This window comes from Vigna unguiculata, chromosome 11 (assembly GCF_037176805.1).
Source record: "Vigna unguiculata cultivar grain cowpea cultivar isolate G323 ecotype 2 chromosome 11, ASM3717680v1, whole genome shotgun sequence".
NCBI classification, from domain to species: Eukaryota; Viridiplantae; Streptophyta; class Magnoliopsida; order Fabales; family Fabaceae; genus Vigna; species Vigna unguiculata.
In genome coordinates, this window is record NC_140802.1 from 43,397,691 (window position 1) to 43,411,714 (window position 14,024).

At 31.8% G+C, this 14,024-nt stretch overlaps 3 protein-coding genes across 6 annotated transcripts; 1 reads left to right on the top strand and 2 right to left on the bottom strand.

Annotated features, from left to right (window-relative positions):
* Positions 1-1,661: 1,661 nt before the first annotated feature.
* RBL13 (RHOMBOID-like protein 13) lies at positions 1,662-3,282 on the top strand. The gene has a single exon (XM_028052956.2). The coding sequence runs from the start codon at positions 2,101-2,103 to the stop codon at positions 2,914-2,916; it is 816 nt and encodes a 271-aa protein (XP_027908757.1). The 5' UTR covers positions 1,662-2,100; the 3' UTR covers positions 2,917-3,282.
* A 146-nt stretch (positions 3,283-3,428) lies between these two features.
* LOC114170469 (protein ENHANCED DISEASE RESISTANCE 2-like) lies at positions 3,429-7,251 on the bottom strand. Of its 3 annotated transcripts, none has more exons than XM_028055957.2 (3): positions 7,103-7,251; positions 5,286-6,220; positions 3,429-4,532 (listed from the first exon to the last, which is right to left on the bottom strand). In XM_028055957.2, exon 2 carries the CDS (start codon positions 6,210-6,212, stop codon positions 5,298-5,300), a length of 915 nt encoding a protein of 304 aa, XP_027911758.1. In that variant the 5' UTR covers positions 6,213-6,220; positions 7,103-7,251; the 3' UTR covers positions 3,429-4,532; positions 5,286-5,297. The 3 variants fall into 3 exon arrangements, with proteins under 3 accessions (XP_027911758.1, XP_027911757.2, XP_085524558.1); XM_028055956.2 differs by having other exon boundaries at positions 5,286-6,255; positions 7,103-7,250; XM_085668432.1 differs by having other exon boundaries at positions 3,429-4,423; positions 5,286-7,237.
* A 1,571-nt stretch (positions 7,252-8,822) lies between these two features.
* Positions 8,823-13,699, bottom strand: LOC114169967 (putative transcription factor PosF21). 2 transcript variants are annotated; one of them, XM_028055385.2, is made up of 5 exons: positions 13,420-13,699; positions 12,763-13,259; positions 10,396-10,528; positions 10,138-10,222; positions 8,823-9,446 (listed from the first exon to the last, which is right to left on the bottom strand). In XM_028055385.2, exons 2-5 carry the CDS (start codon positions 13,233-13,235, stop codon positions 9,094-9,096), a joined length of 1,044 nt encoding a protein of 347 aa, XP_027911186.2. In that variant the 5' UTR covers positions 13,236-13,259; positions 13,420-13,699; the 3' UTR covers positions 8,823-9,093. The 2 variants fall into 2 exon arrangements, with proteins under 2 accessions (XP_027911186.2, XP_027911188.2); XM_028055387.2 differs by having other exon boundaries at positions 12,763-13,254; positions 13,420-13,691.
* Between the last annotated feature and the right edge of the window lie 325 nt (positions 13,700-14,024).

Sequence of the window (14,024 nt, forward strand, 5' to 3'; positions counted from 1 at the left end):
TATTATCAAACATAAAATGGTAATCATTTCATTTTATCCATTATAACATTTTTTAAATTTAAGAAATCAATCACATTACTCAAACTTTTATCTCAAATATTCTCATATCATGTTATCGTTTTAATCTAAACAATTTCACATTCACATATTTTCCTCTCAAATTCATATAAATCCAAACACAACATTAAAAAAAAGTTAAAATTAATAAAAACTGAAAAATATGATGGAATAATATACAATCCGTGAATAGAGAATGTATATAAAGTTTTTATATTATACTATCTTTATTAAATCCTTTAACAAGTGCTTTATGACATATTTAAAATTAAATAAAATGATTTTAATAAAAGAGACTACATTAACTTGCTTTAACAGAAATATATATTACATTAAAAAAAGTTAAAAATCATATTAAATAATTTCAATAAATATTCAGAACGAAAAGCCTAACAAACCTATAACTATATAAGGTAGTTTCTAAACTTTTAATCTTTCACTTACAACTTTTTAGTAATGCCACTTATGTTTGACAAAAATCGTCTTAAACGAAGAATGTATGGCCCATTTAGTTTTTGTGTTCTATTTTTGATCTTCAGATCCATCACAAGGGGATTTCATCCCGCACCCATATTTCTTTCTGCACCCCATAATCTTAGTAAAATAAGTTAGTTATCTTTTATTAAAATTTTGTATCCCACTTTTCTTCTAAATTTGTATGAATTTTACCATTTGAAATATAAATTTATATTATAAATTATATAATTCAGGTAAATTGTCTTATAAATTTACATAAATTATGTAATCTAAAATATAAATTTACACCACGAATTATCCAATTTAAAATGTATTTTTGTATTTTTGATTGGATTCTAAATTTTAATTATAAATTATATAATTTAGAACGTAAATTTACATTACGAATTGTTTAATTTAGAATGTAATTTATATAATTTTTATTATCTTCAAAATTTATATTTTGGATTGTATCATCTAAAATATAAATATAAATTATATATTTATAACCTGAAATATAATTTACATTCTAAATCATTTTTTGCATTACATTAAATAATTTAAAATATAAATTTACATTATAATTTATGTAATTTGAAATGTAATTCGTATTCTCAATTATATCATCTATATTAATTTATGTAATCTATATTAATTTTAAAAGCAAAATCATACAAAATTTGACTATTATTTATAACATGGTAAACAAAAAAACACCTGATTGAAAAATATAAATAGAATTTAGTAATGGTGCACATTTAAAATATTTACATTGTCAGCTAGTTAATTAAAATAGACTTATCTTATGCTTCTTTCAATCTCAAATATAAGATATATTCGTATCAGTAGATTTCAACTTATTTCATTTCATTTAATAATGTAATTTTAAAAAATTATTTCGTTTAATTAAGAATTTATTTTAATATATTTGATACGAGATGGTAAAATGATAATTTCGAAAGATATTTTTAGTTAGTGTGATTTTTCATGCATTCAAATGTCCAATATAATAAAAATCAACTAGTTTATTGCATAAAATTATTTTTTCTTTTGAAGAATGGTATTAAACTATTTTACATATTAAGAAATATTTTTATTATAAAGAATAAAAGACAGCTACCGTCATATGATGTAACTTATAGAAAAAAAAAAAAAAAAACATTATATGAATCAGAAAACGCAGGCCATGGAAGGATTCAACCAGAATGGTCTAGTACCTCAATCAAGGTGAGCATTATTCTGAACCCTCCTTCTGCGTTTCTCTCATCACCAGACCCCTTTTTCTTCATTCAATCCGAATGCAAGAATCCCACAACTGTTCCGCATAATTCAACTTCTTCAGCGTTGTTTATGAACTCCCTCAACTTAAAGACTCTACCTTTCTGGTTCTGTTCTCGTGCAATTCCTTCATAAAGGCTTCTGTTCCGTGATGGGGAATAGCTGCGCGATTTTTCATTTTGTGGGTTTCATCAATTTCTGAGATTTCCTGGAAATTGAGAAAAAAAAAAAACCCTTGGATTTGGGAGCTTTAGATTGAATAGGCTGTGTTGTGTTGTTTGATTGTGGCACTAAAAGGGATTCTGAGAAATGGGGAAGCCTTTGTTTTACGAGATCTTGGAAAAACCTGCCACAAGTTGTATCATAGGATTATGCAGCATGATTTGGTTCTATATACAGAAGAAAAATATTGGGTATTCACAGGTGGGTTTGAGTTATGAGACCGCAGTGGAAGGGCATTATTGGAGGATAATTACTTCTGCTTTTTCTCATATTAGTGTTATTCATCTTGTTTTTAACATGAGTGCATTATGGAGTCTTGGAGTGGTGGAACAGCTTGGGCACTTAGGCCTTGGTGTTGAGTACTACTTGCAGTACACACTTGTGTTGGTTATTGTATCAGGAGTGCTGGTTTTGGCAATGTATCATTTGTTGATTCAGAGATTCAAGCTTGAGTATTTTCGTCGAGTGACAGCTGTTGGGTATTCCTGTGTTGTTTTTGGGTGGATGACAATTCTCTCTGTAAAGCAACCATCTTCAAAGTTGGATCTCTTTGGGTTTCTTTCACTTCCTATCAGTTTTGCGCCGTTTGAATCGCTTATTTTCACTTCGATCATCGTTCCTCAGGCAAGTTTTCTTGGGCATTTGTCAGGGATTGTTGTTGGATATGCTATAGCATGGGGTTTGATTCATGGCATGAGCAATTACTGGGCACTCTCCTTGTTGGGATGGATTATGCTTGTCTTTGTTTTTAGTTTGAAGAGATCTGGTGCTCTTGACCTAAGCTTTCTTGAGATTGAATCTGTTACCGATCCTTCCTTACCTTCTGTGAGGTTTTTGGCATCAAGCACTGGCAGAACACTTCAGATGAGTGCTTTGCCAAATGGAAATGTTGATATTGTCTAATGTTGAAGTCATATATATATATATATATATATATATATATATATATATATCTTGTGATATCAGATGTTGCCTTGACACAGTCTACATTGATAGCAATGCAATTCTAATTCTTCCAATATAGAATTTGTTTAAAGATGCACCAAAATCCCTTTTCAGAGTTTTCATCTTTAGTTTTTGTGATAATGATTGTTCTCTGATGCTGTATACTCGTCTGTTGAAGTGACACTGCTCGTTGCAACTCTGCTGCTACTGTTTGCCCTCTGTTTATTTTGTTTGCTCGTGGACGATACCAGTTGAATCTGATTCTATTGTGCTCATGAACGATACAATCATTTTAGTATATATTATTACCATTTTACATGATAAGTAGAAATTAGTGACTAATTTTATGGAATTGAAGTTGAAGTTAGTTCTACACTGCTTATGTGATCAGTGATTGATCACTGAATGATCTGGTTTGGTTTTTCGTGATTTCTGCTGTTTAACCACACAGCCTTAACGGTAGAATAATAGTTTATATATGCTAGAGAATTTAATATTCATCTTTATATGTCCATTGAGTAAATTGTCACATTGGTACTCCAAGTCATCTAAAGATTTTGAACGTTTAATATGGTTCTCTGTGGTGTAAACAATCCTCAACTTAGGAACCAAACTGGTACCCCTAGATATATCAATAAATTAAATTGATGTTATTTGTAAATATTGAGAAACTACATTAACCATATTTTAGGATTCTTAAAATTATACAAACATTCCCTGTTCTTATCTCTACACTTACCTCCTTTTATTGTTTAAAGCATATTACATTAGGCATTCTTTTTTAGATAACACTAGCCTTAAGTGTTTGAAAAATATTAGAGTAGATCTTACAAAGCAGGTTATTGGAAATGTTAGAAAAGCAGACGTTTGTGTAACTTCACAAAATTTCAACAGTGGCCGTGCAATTTACTATTAAATATTAAAGCAAGAAATAGATGTTTAAGCTAGCATGGAGATTAATATCTTGTTTGTTTTAAAATTAGATATAATTGATTTTGACAGGATTAATTGAACTATTGAGCATGATTGTGATGTGATCAAATCAATCTTCAGTCACAGAGTTACATTGAAATGTGCATTTTTTCAAAGGAAAAAAAAAATGTGAGAATTAATTTTACAATATCAAAACAAATAGGTGCTAAAACAGCAGTAACTGATTTGCTGATATTGGAGCTGCACAAATCAATTGCTGATATTGTCTAATTCAATAAAGCTATATTCTTAATTTAGGCACAAATACATGAAGAATGCGATTTTGGTGTTTCTTGGAATAGAAGATGCTCAAAGTGAGGAATATATGAGCAGAGAATGTAATATGTAATTGACTGATAAGCAGATCCAAGGATAAGAAAATAGGATTGCTCATTGCACTGTTTTCTGTTACTCTGTCTTTCCTCTCGGCATATCCCCACCTTTCAACTGGTAAAAAATTGTAGAATTGCCAACAATTTATATCAACTGGCCTCTGTAATATGAGATCAAATGGCTTTAGGTTATACATGTACCAGACAGAAGGTGCTAGATCCAAGGTTGCAGAGTTCCACCTTCCACCTTGTTTTAAGCGTCAAATACAACTGAATTGCAAAGTGTAAAACCACAAATTAAATAAAATATATAGCTAAACATACATTGTCATTCCAGTTTGCGTGAAGGTTCTAATTTGTCAACATTACATATACGAAATTATATAAAAAATGTACGTAAGGCTATTCTAACTTTTAGCAGTCACAAGCACCAATTTACGTCAAGAAAAAAAAAATATGAAGAGAACTCCAAGAATCAAGATTATTAACACCAAGAAAGACAGCATACTACAATCAAGATTACTAACACTAACACAGAACGCATTACTGTTTTTATACAACAAGCTGACCAAGAAACATCATAATATTTAGTAAAATACAAGCAAAATAATAAGTGAAGCAGAAACTGGGCCATAAAAAGAGAATTCTAGAACGAAAATTGTTGGGATTGAATGTAATCAACCAACTATTTTGTATTGGATTTTATCTCTACTCCGAAACAGAATTAGTTTCCAGTTCTAGAAAGGTAAGGGGCTAGTGGTTGGAGGCACAAATAACAAACAGTTGAATTTTCTACTTAAAATATACTCAGACAAGTAAAACTGTGCTCTCAAGGATACTGATTAGAGTGCTTACTTTCTCTCAACCTTTCTCCTTAATAAGGGAAAAATAATAATAAAAAAAGGTTTTGTGGGAAGTTGAGAAGCACAAGTCCGTAAGCTAAAGAGAATATTTTGTGGGTTAACTCAATGTACAAAGCATCAATAATAATATTAAAAGATGATCTCAACTCCAAAAACTCACCATTCTTTGAAGTCAGACGTTTTTTTGATCAACAGTTTTAGTATTTTGTGAGGCAGAGGTAGAGTCATTTTCTTGTGAACCTGGAAGAAGAATCTGTCCTATTGACTTCCACAATCTTTTAGATAAAGATCTTTGTAAAGTAGCAGTGCTCGAAACAGATGATGGCTCAACTTGTCTGGCTGAAGCAGGATTGAGGTTAGACAACCTGAATGCACCCAAGAGTTTTTCTGGAAGCTCTGATTCAACTTGGCTCTCAATAAGGAAAGCCAGATCAACAGTCAAAGTTGTGATATAACCAAATGCCAAATGAACTATAGCAGTTGCTACCATGGAAGACCCAATATCAATATCTACTTCTATGTAATTCTCTGCCACACAAAATTTACAGGTAAGGGCACGACCAATTACGCATATTGCTTGCTCCCCAACCGCTCTTTTCACAATCCAAGGACCATTGACAATGTTGGCAATCATCTTAAGCCTTGAGTTTCTGAAATCATCATCTCCTTTCAAGAACTTTTCGATCAAAGAGTCCCCAGTAATAGGCTCTATGTTGGTAAAATATGCCACCACACAGTAATTATCCTTGGTTGGGAGTTGCATATTGAAGGCCCACACAAAAGGTTTATCACCAGCTGGAAACTCATTATCAATGACCTTCCTAACTCTACTATTTGAATGCTTCAATATCTCGCCCATTTTCACCGAACTTTTAATCCAATCAAGTCCTATAGGCTTGAGCAGGTAATCACCAGCAGGAATCTTAACCTTTGTCTTAAAATACTCAGGACCTCTAACCTTGAATGCAGCTCCAGGAGGTGAAGCCCAACCATTTGAGCAGTTATTTGCATCAAGAAGTGGAATGGATCCTTCAGATTTTATTCTATCTATCCATTCAGATTTCATTGGATCACCAGGCCCGGCCATAGTTTTTACTGCTTCCATGTAATATACAATACAAACTTACACTCTGAAACATAAAATACAAGGTAATATGATGTATGGGTATGTCTGCAGTCATAAAAAACTGCAATATATACATGCATAGAGTAAATAAATATTCGTTCCATATTGGTTGACGACCTAGAAACAAAGAAGTGGATCACCTAGAAAGTTTAGCAGCGACAGTCATGATGGAACTCCCTGAATATTATACATACCTAATTAGATACCCTTGAAAATCATGTCATTCCTTCAAACTTGTACGTGGTATAAGTAGAATAAATTGAACTGTTGGAACTTAAACTTTTGGGGGATGAGCCCAGGATTGGACGAAAGGTAAAGATTAATCTTTTAAATAATTGAGAAGCATTTAAGAGACTAACTTCAGGCATTGATTATCACACTGTTTCTATATTTCCATCACCATCATCCACATGATAGCAATGATTGAATTGAGATAATTTTATGATCATGACAACACAAATACATCTTAGAGTTGAGTAGAATTTGTGAATAAAATTATTCTAGAAATCATGTAGACTCCTATGGTTGAATGTAGAGTAAACATGTGAAGTTTGATGCAAAGTCTTTCTATAAGTGCAATCTCAGAAGAACCCACCTTTTATAACTTCGTAAGCTTCAGCAACACCCAGATAGATATTATTTATTTAACGAAATATGGCAATCCAGCTATAGATTATGACATTAGTCTGTATCATATGCACACCAAAAAGTAACACCAAAAAGTAATTGGGTGGTTTATGAAGAAAGTGAAACCAATGCCGAGACTTTTTTCGAGCATGTAAGGAATGAATACGTTTATGAATCATGTACACGTACGTATATTCCAAATTCGGACATTTAGAAATGCAAACCTGTACATTAAAACGCAGAAGATTTGGGAACAATGAGGAGCCTCTGTAGAGCTAATTACATCTCAATTGAGATCTGAAATTAGGGTTTTGTGATGCAAATTTAGTATATATCTGCTTCAGGTATCAGGATCAGGAATACCTCAGAAAGAAAAGTTTTCCTAATGCCAAAGTTACTTATATTCTTTTGTTTTCTTTCATCCTATTAAGTAAAGAAAATCTCTTAATAAATTTATGTTGTTAACTTTAATTATTATTATTATTATTATTATTAAGAAAATGAGCAATGTAATTTTGAAATAGCTGTAATTTACATAAATTGATCACTGGTCCATAGAAGGTTTCATACGAGACTGATATGACTCATGCATCAGATAAATTCCAAGACTATTATGATTCCTCATTCGCAAAATACTGTTCTAATAGTAATATTGTTATTCACTATCCAATTTTAAATAAAAGAGATAAAGAATACATATATAGTTAAACTAAACTTTTATATTTATATATTAAATATGTTTTTGCTTTATTATTTTTATTATAATAATGTCTGTCTAATAATAAACTAAGTTAAACGTTAAAATTCTATGTTGCATTTTTTATTTTTACTTTTATTAGATTTTGTGTCTTAATTCACAACTTTACATTTTACATGCGTCAATTAATTATCTTAAAAATATACTACAAAAGTATCTTAATATGAAAATAGTTTACAATAATTTAAACTTCACCCCACATATTTTAATTTTGAAGAATATTTTTATTATCCAAAATTTGTTTCGCATTTGATATCCGGACCGTCAATAAGATTATTTGGATTCTACATTATACATTATAATAATAAACTATCATAAAATCATTTTATAAATCAATTATTTCAAAATTTAAAAGTTCAATTTTGAATTTTAAAGTTAAAAAGTTTAAATAATTATAGTAATTATGATAATTACCACTCAATATTTAATTTCTTCTTTAAGAACTTATGTATTTATAATTACGATGCAAATTTCTGTTACATTCACCTATTAGAAATGTGTTAACATGTTCATTTGTATGTTTATTAATAACTTAAGAATAAATACTATTTATTATTTGTTTTTTCTCATTTGGTCTTGAAAAATAATGATAATTTTTCACCATAATTTCCATATATATATATATATATATATATATATATATATATAAAAGTTCAAGAATGATGAATAGGAAATTATCTACTGCAAAATCACAAAATTAAACAGATAGAGAAAAAAAATGAACAAAAAAACTTCGTTTTTAGCATTTTCGTATTATATAAGAGAATATCATATCCAATCTAAATAATGTAGTTAATAACTAAATAATGCTCATATTATTTGTTGTTTTGTTTTATGTAAACTTTAAATTGTTATATTTTTCCTATGTGTATACAAATTTTATCATTATGTAAATTTGTTTTTCATTTTTTTAACACTAGTATAAATATGATGGTTTTAGTCACCAATAACGGTGTTAAATGATACACTAAACACAATAAAATATCAAAGGAATGGGTTATTGGAACAATTGTTGATTTTTACATTCAACAAAATTAATATATTAAATGTTATATAGAGTATAGATTATCAAAATAAAACTTCAATTTTGATAAATATCATAAAAGTAACTATTAAACCGTATATAAAATTTACCCTATTTATTAATCTGAACACTAAACAGGACACTTGTGCAGGCATACGTAGACTAAAGCAATAGAAAGAAGGTTCAATAAAAATAAATCCGCCCCACAGATCCAACCAAGGGTACCAAAGAATTTTACAGTGCATAATTCTGAATCTCTAACTGGGACCATTTCAGGAGTAAGAAATATAATATGACTGTGACCTACACAAACTCTAAAAACACAAGACATGTTAAATGAAAAGGAGATGAAGAGAAGGTAACTTTTGTAGTCTGTATAATCCTCTGTTGCTGAAGGGTTTGACACTTCATGAAGGGTTATCTGTGTCCCCTCCCTATTCAAGAACCCCATTTGTTGATGTTACAGTACCTGTTGCTGTTGTTTGTTGTTGGTGTTGTTGTTGGTGTTGTTGGTGTTGTTGGTGTTGCTGTTGCAGTTGATGCTGAAGTTGTTGCTGCTGAAACTGTTGTTGTTGCTGCTGAAGTTGATGCTGCTGCTGCTTCTGGGATTGAATTTGAAGTTGTTGAAACTTTTGTGCAGCCAAAAGAGTGTACATGGCGTGATTATTGGGATAGAATTGTTGCCCACCACCAAATGAAGCAAAGTTTGTATGTCCTCCATTTGGCATGGCTTGTCCAGTCATTAATTTCAAATGCTGAATTTCTTCTTTTAATGCATCATTTAATGCTGTAGGGCGTAGAAAAAGCCAGGAATTAATTCTTGTAACAGAGGAAATCAGGATAAACTCTACATGGATAGTAAATTTGAATTTTATTGCTTCAATCCTAAAATAGATATTAACAGAAATTATGAAATCACATTTCCAACCAGAAGAGCAAGTTTCAAATGCACCCAAGAAACCAACAAAATTTATCTTACCAGCCTGCTTTACACAAGGGAGGTGGCTTTATCTTAAGACTTATGCACTAATTCCACGGGCAGTCTAACTGATGTCACAAAAATAAAAAGCACAAACCTTAAATTTAGGGTGAAAAAACAAAATACCTCATCAACTTAAATAATAAATTCAAAAGTGCTAGTAGCAATATGCAAACGTACACCATAATCAGTTTTAGATTTTCCTTTAATCGTTTTGAAATAAATTAGAGGTTCAATTTAATTTAACCACTGTTTTCACACTGTTGATTACCTTCAAACTTCTGCACATGCTACGGAGCAACCCCACCCAAAAACAGGAAAGTTGATCAAACATTTGGCGCAGCATAAAAACTCATGGTAAAATTACTACATATAAACAAAGGTCACAGGTCGTATAGTAGCTTACAATGTTTGCCAATATTTTAATCTAAAATTAGAAAAACAGTAGAAGAAAAAGATAGAGCAATAATCTAAAAAGCTTATAACACTTCGGGCTTACCATCTTGCAAGTGAACCTGTTGCTCCATTGTTTGCAAACGCAACTTCAACTCACCGTTTTCAGCATTTAGTCCGTTTGTATCTCTCTGCTCGTATAAGAGGCAAAAATACATTGATTATAATTCCTACTATTTCTTTTCAATCAAAAAGGAGACATGGTAGCCGTCAGAAGGTGAAATATTTCTAAACAGCTGTCAGACGTTGGCATAAGTGGAATAGAAAAGTATACAACATAAGATGAAGACGAAATAGGTAATACCTGCAAGAGAGTTAATTGTGCAGACAAGGATGTTGCTTCTGTTTGCAATGTCTGCACTTTCCTTTCAAGCTCAGAAATGTAACGCATCTTCCTTTCTTTTGATCTTGCAGCAGACTGTCGGTTTGCCCATATCCTATCACACTCATATAAAGAGTATAAGTCATATTTTTTATCTTTAATAAAAAGATTCATGGAAAGTGTTTTAAGTGAAATTTTGAGAACAAAGGGGGACAATTTTGCCAAATGGGAAAGGAATGCAGAAATGTCACATATAAACAATTTGGAATGCTGATTTAATAAAATAGAAAAGGTGGACATGGTTCCTGCTCAGAAGAGCAAAAATGTACTCAACTTATTCCACAATATAACATCAGCGACTCCATGCAGGTAGAAAGAAAAGTGAAATGACAATGAAAAATAACAAAGCCATGCCCATAATTTTTTTTCACAACGTAACCCTAACAGAACTTCCAAAACCAATATTAGTTCGCAACCTAAGCACAGTGGCAGATTCCACTAAATTCAACAATTTAAATCACAATCGAACAAAGTAATTGCTGCGCAACATGAAGAAAAAACATGGCTATTAGTTGATTTTAACTAATAACCTGCAGACAAACCTCGTAATAACACCTGCAGTGCCAAACAGCCCATAGCTTTATAGACTCTATAGTAATCAATCAAAGTAACATAAACAAGTCTAGCAATCACGAGGGGCAAATATCATGCAGAAAACCTAAAGGTCACCACTAGAGAGGATTACTATTTATATTTCTGCATAAAATCAATTCAGAAACAACCAAGCGTATGGAAGACGGCATGTTTTGGACTAAAGCTAATGGAAAAAACCAAGGAAAATTGTCTTGTCCATGACCAATATGAGCCTATGGAACACGGACAATGGTGTGTCCCTATGTGTCAGATTCAACTTTCAAGCGTACAACTCCAAAACTGTTTTTCTTTTAGTTGGACATGGCTGTGACACATGATAATGAGGGAAGAGGTAATTTTTTTCAGTAGCTGAGTAGATATTATATAATCAAGAATATATATTATTACGAATGTTTTTATTTAATTTTTGTATCATAGATATTAATCTCTTCTATTTATGGTATTAATTTCCTTTTCTCAATATAAATACATTTTTTTTTGTCTCAAAAACATATGGTTTCAACTCAATGTCTCTGTTTCTTTTACTTCAAGAGTTTCTCCATTTCACCTTTCAACAAACAAACTATTTACTTTGCACTTAATTTTTCCTTTTCCTGCAATTCTTTAGTTTTCTCCACTCTTAATGAAAAAATAACCGTTCTGGGCACTCTCAAACTGACGGCATCTCCGACCACCGCCATCTATGCCTTGTTAATCTCCTTTGCATTTCCCCACCATTCCATGCTTCTCAATTCTTGACAACACGATGAAACCTACCACTAAAGTTTGTGTAGGAAGTACTATTATGAATACAGTGAATTTTGATGCTTCCTTAATCATTTTCACTCAAAAAATAATATAAAATTTTCTACTTTTGTTGTAGTGAAACACATTTTCCATTTTGTTGATGTTCTTGGTGTTATGTAATACTTTTATATTATGTATAAATTTATATTTTCTCTCCCTAGCTAATGTAATAACTCTTTATGCTATGCTTGAGTGGATTAAATGTTCATGCTACGCTCTTTTCTTTATTTTTCATTAATTTAATGTATTGTGTTCGTTTTTTTTTTTTTTGACATTGTGGTAGAGATGAGTATTCCAAATCCTAGTTCTAGTCAAGCCAAAGAACAAGATGATGATACTAAACCTCTACGGAAATATCTTACAAAGATAAGAAGTGGATGTTGTTCTTGCGGTGGAAAATATGAAATTAAATGCAAACTTCATGAAACTTTTTCTGGACCTATACCGAAGGGACACTTGTTGAAGATTTCAGAAAAGGGAGTTAGAGTTTGTCAAAAGTAACAAATGTAAAACTTGAAGAATTAAAGATGGACAATGAGACCAATTAGACAACATTAAAGACGACAAGTCAAAAACAGACTCTCATTAATACCGTGTCGAAGCCGAAAAAACAGTTTTTAAATTCGCGCCATTGAATGTATGTATCCGTGCTCCATAGATATAAACAATGCCACCTAGTTCTAGTCCCTTTTAAGAATCAGTTTTTTCTTTTTCTGTCCATTCAAAATTATTTTTTTGCATGAGACTACAAATGTACCCTAACAGAAGAAAAACCAGTTAAAGTCTGATAGAACTATTTCAGAGAAGTTGTATATTGTAAACTATTCACCTAAATTTTTTTTGCTATTTGACTGACATCAAATAAAGATAGATAGATAGAGAGAAAGGAGAAGAAGAGTAAAGGAGTACCTTTTAGCCCGCTTGGGATCAATTAAGGCAAGCTCAGCAAGCTTGTCAGCCGACATAGCCCTTTTGGTATCCACGCCGGACACGTCATCGGCACCGGAGACCAGCATCTCCGGCTGGATGGACAAATCCATGGAATGGCTATGCTGGTGTCTAACCCTCGGCCTTTCGTTACGAACGTTGTTATCGTTATTGTTGCCGATGTAATCGTTGTTGTTGACGATGATTTTGTTGTCATCTTCAGGCAACGGAGGGGAATGGATATGATCTACGAGGGCGAGGAAGTCGTCATCGAGGGGGAGATCAGTGTCGAAGGTGAGGTCATCGGGAAGGGTGATAATCTCGGAATGGGCGCGTCTATGACCCCTGTTTTTGGGTGGATTATCGGGCATTCCGACGATGTCATGGCTGAAAGGTTGGGACGAGGAAGATGAAGGTGGCAGAGGAGGGGATTTGTTGTCTTTGTCTCTCTCCATTACCCTACACTACACCACACTACACTACAATTCCAACAAAATCAAATTCAATAACAACAATAGAAACATTGAACATTTGATTCATGGATTAATCGATTGCTGAATCATAAATAATTAACATTGGTGAAATTGGAGAAGATGAAATTGAAAGCAAATGATGATTGCATTGTATGTATGGTAGTACCTTTGGATTTGATGGAGAATGTTACGTTAGATCAGAGATGCAACCACAATTGCTAACACCTTTGTCATTTCACACATCACATCACAACACATTCGAAAACTATAACACTATTCAATCAAATTGGATCATATTCACGCACACATCACAACGCGCATAACAGAAAAAGCGAGAAGAGTGAGAGAACTCAACCCAAATCCTATTCAGAGATTGCAGGTTCTGGGTTAGCACAAACTATACACCAGACCTTCTTCTCTTTCTTTCTCTCCTTCTCTTTTTATATCCATTTTTCTATTCAATGTTATTGTCTATTCAGATATCAATAAAATTATTACTTTTTAAATAATTACATCATTGAAAATAAACTAATAAACTATTATATAATATTGATATTTGGTCCTCTAAAATTCAATTCCTGTGGGGTGGTCAAACCTGAGAATTTTTTTAGTATTATTTATTTCGCTTCTTGAGATAACAGTAATGGGATTAAATTAAATTAAAATAAGGTGTAATTTCTAATGCATTTACTGTTTTCTTTTTTTGTTGGAATAATTAAATATTCATTACATGTTTTGAAATAAAAATTAATAAATACATGGTGCTTTTTC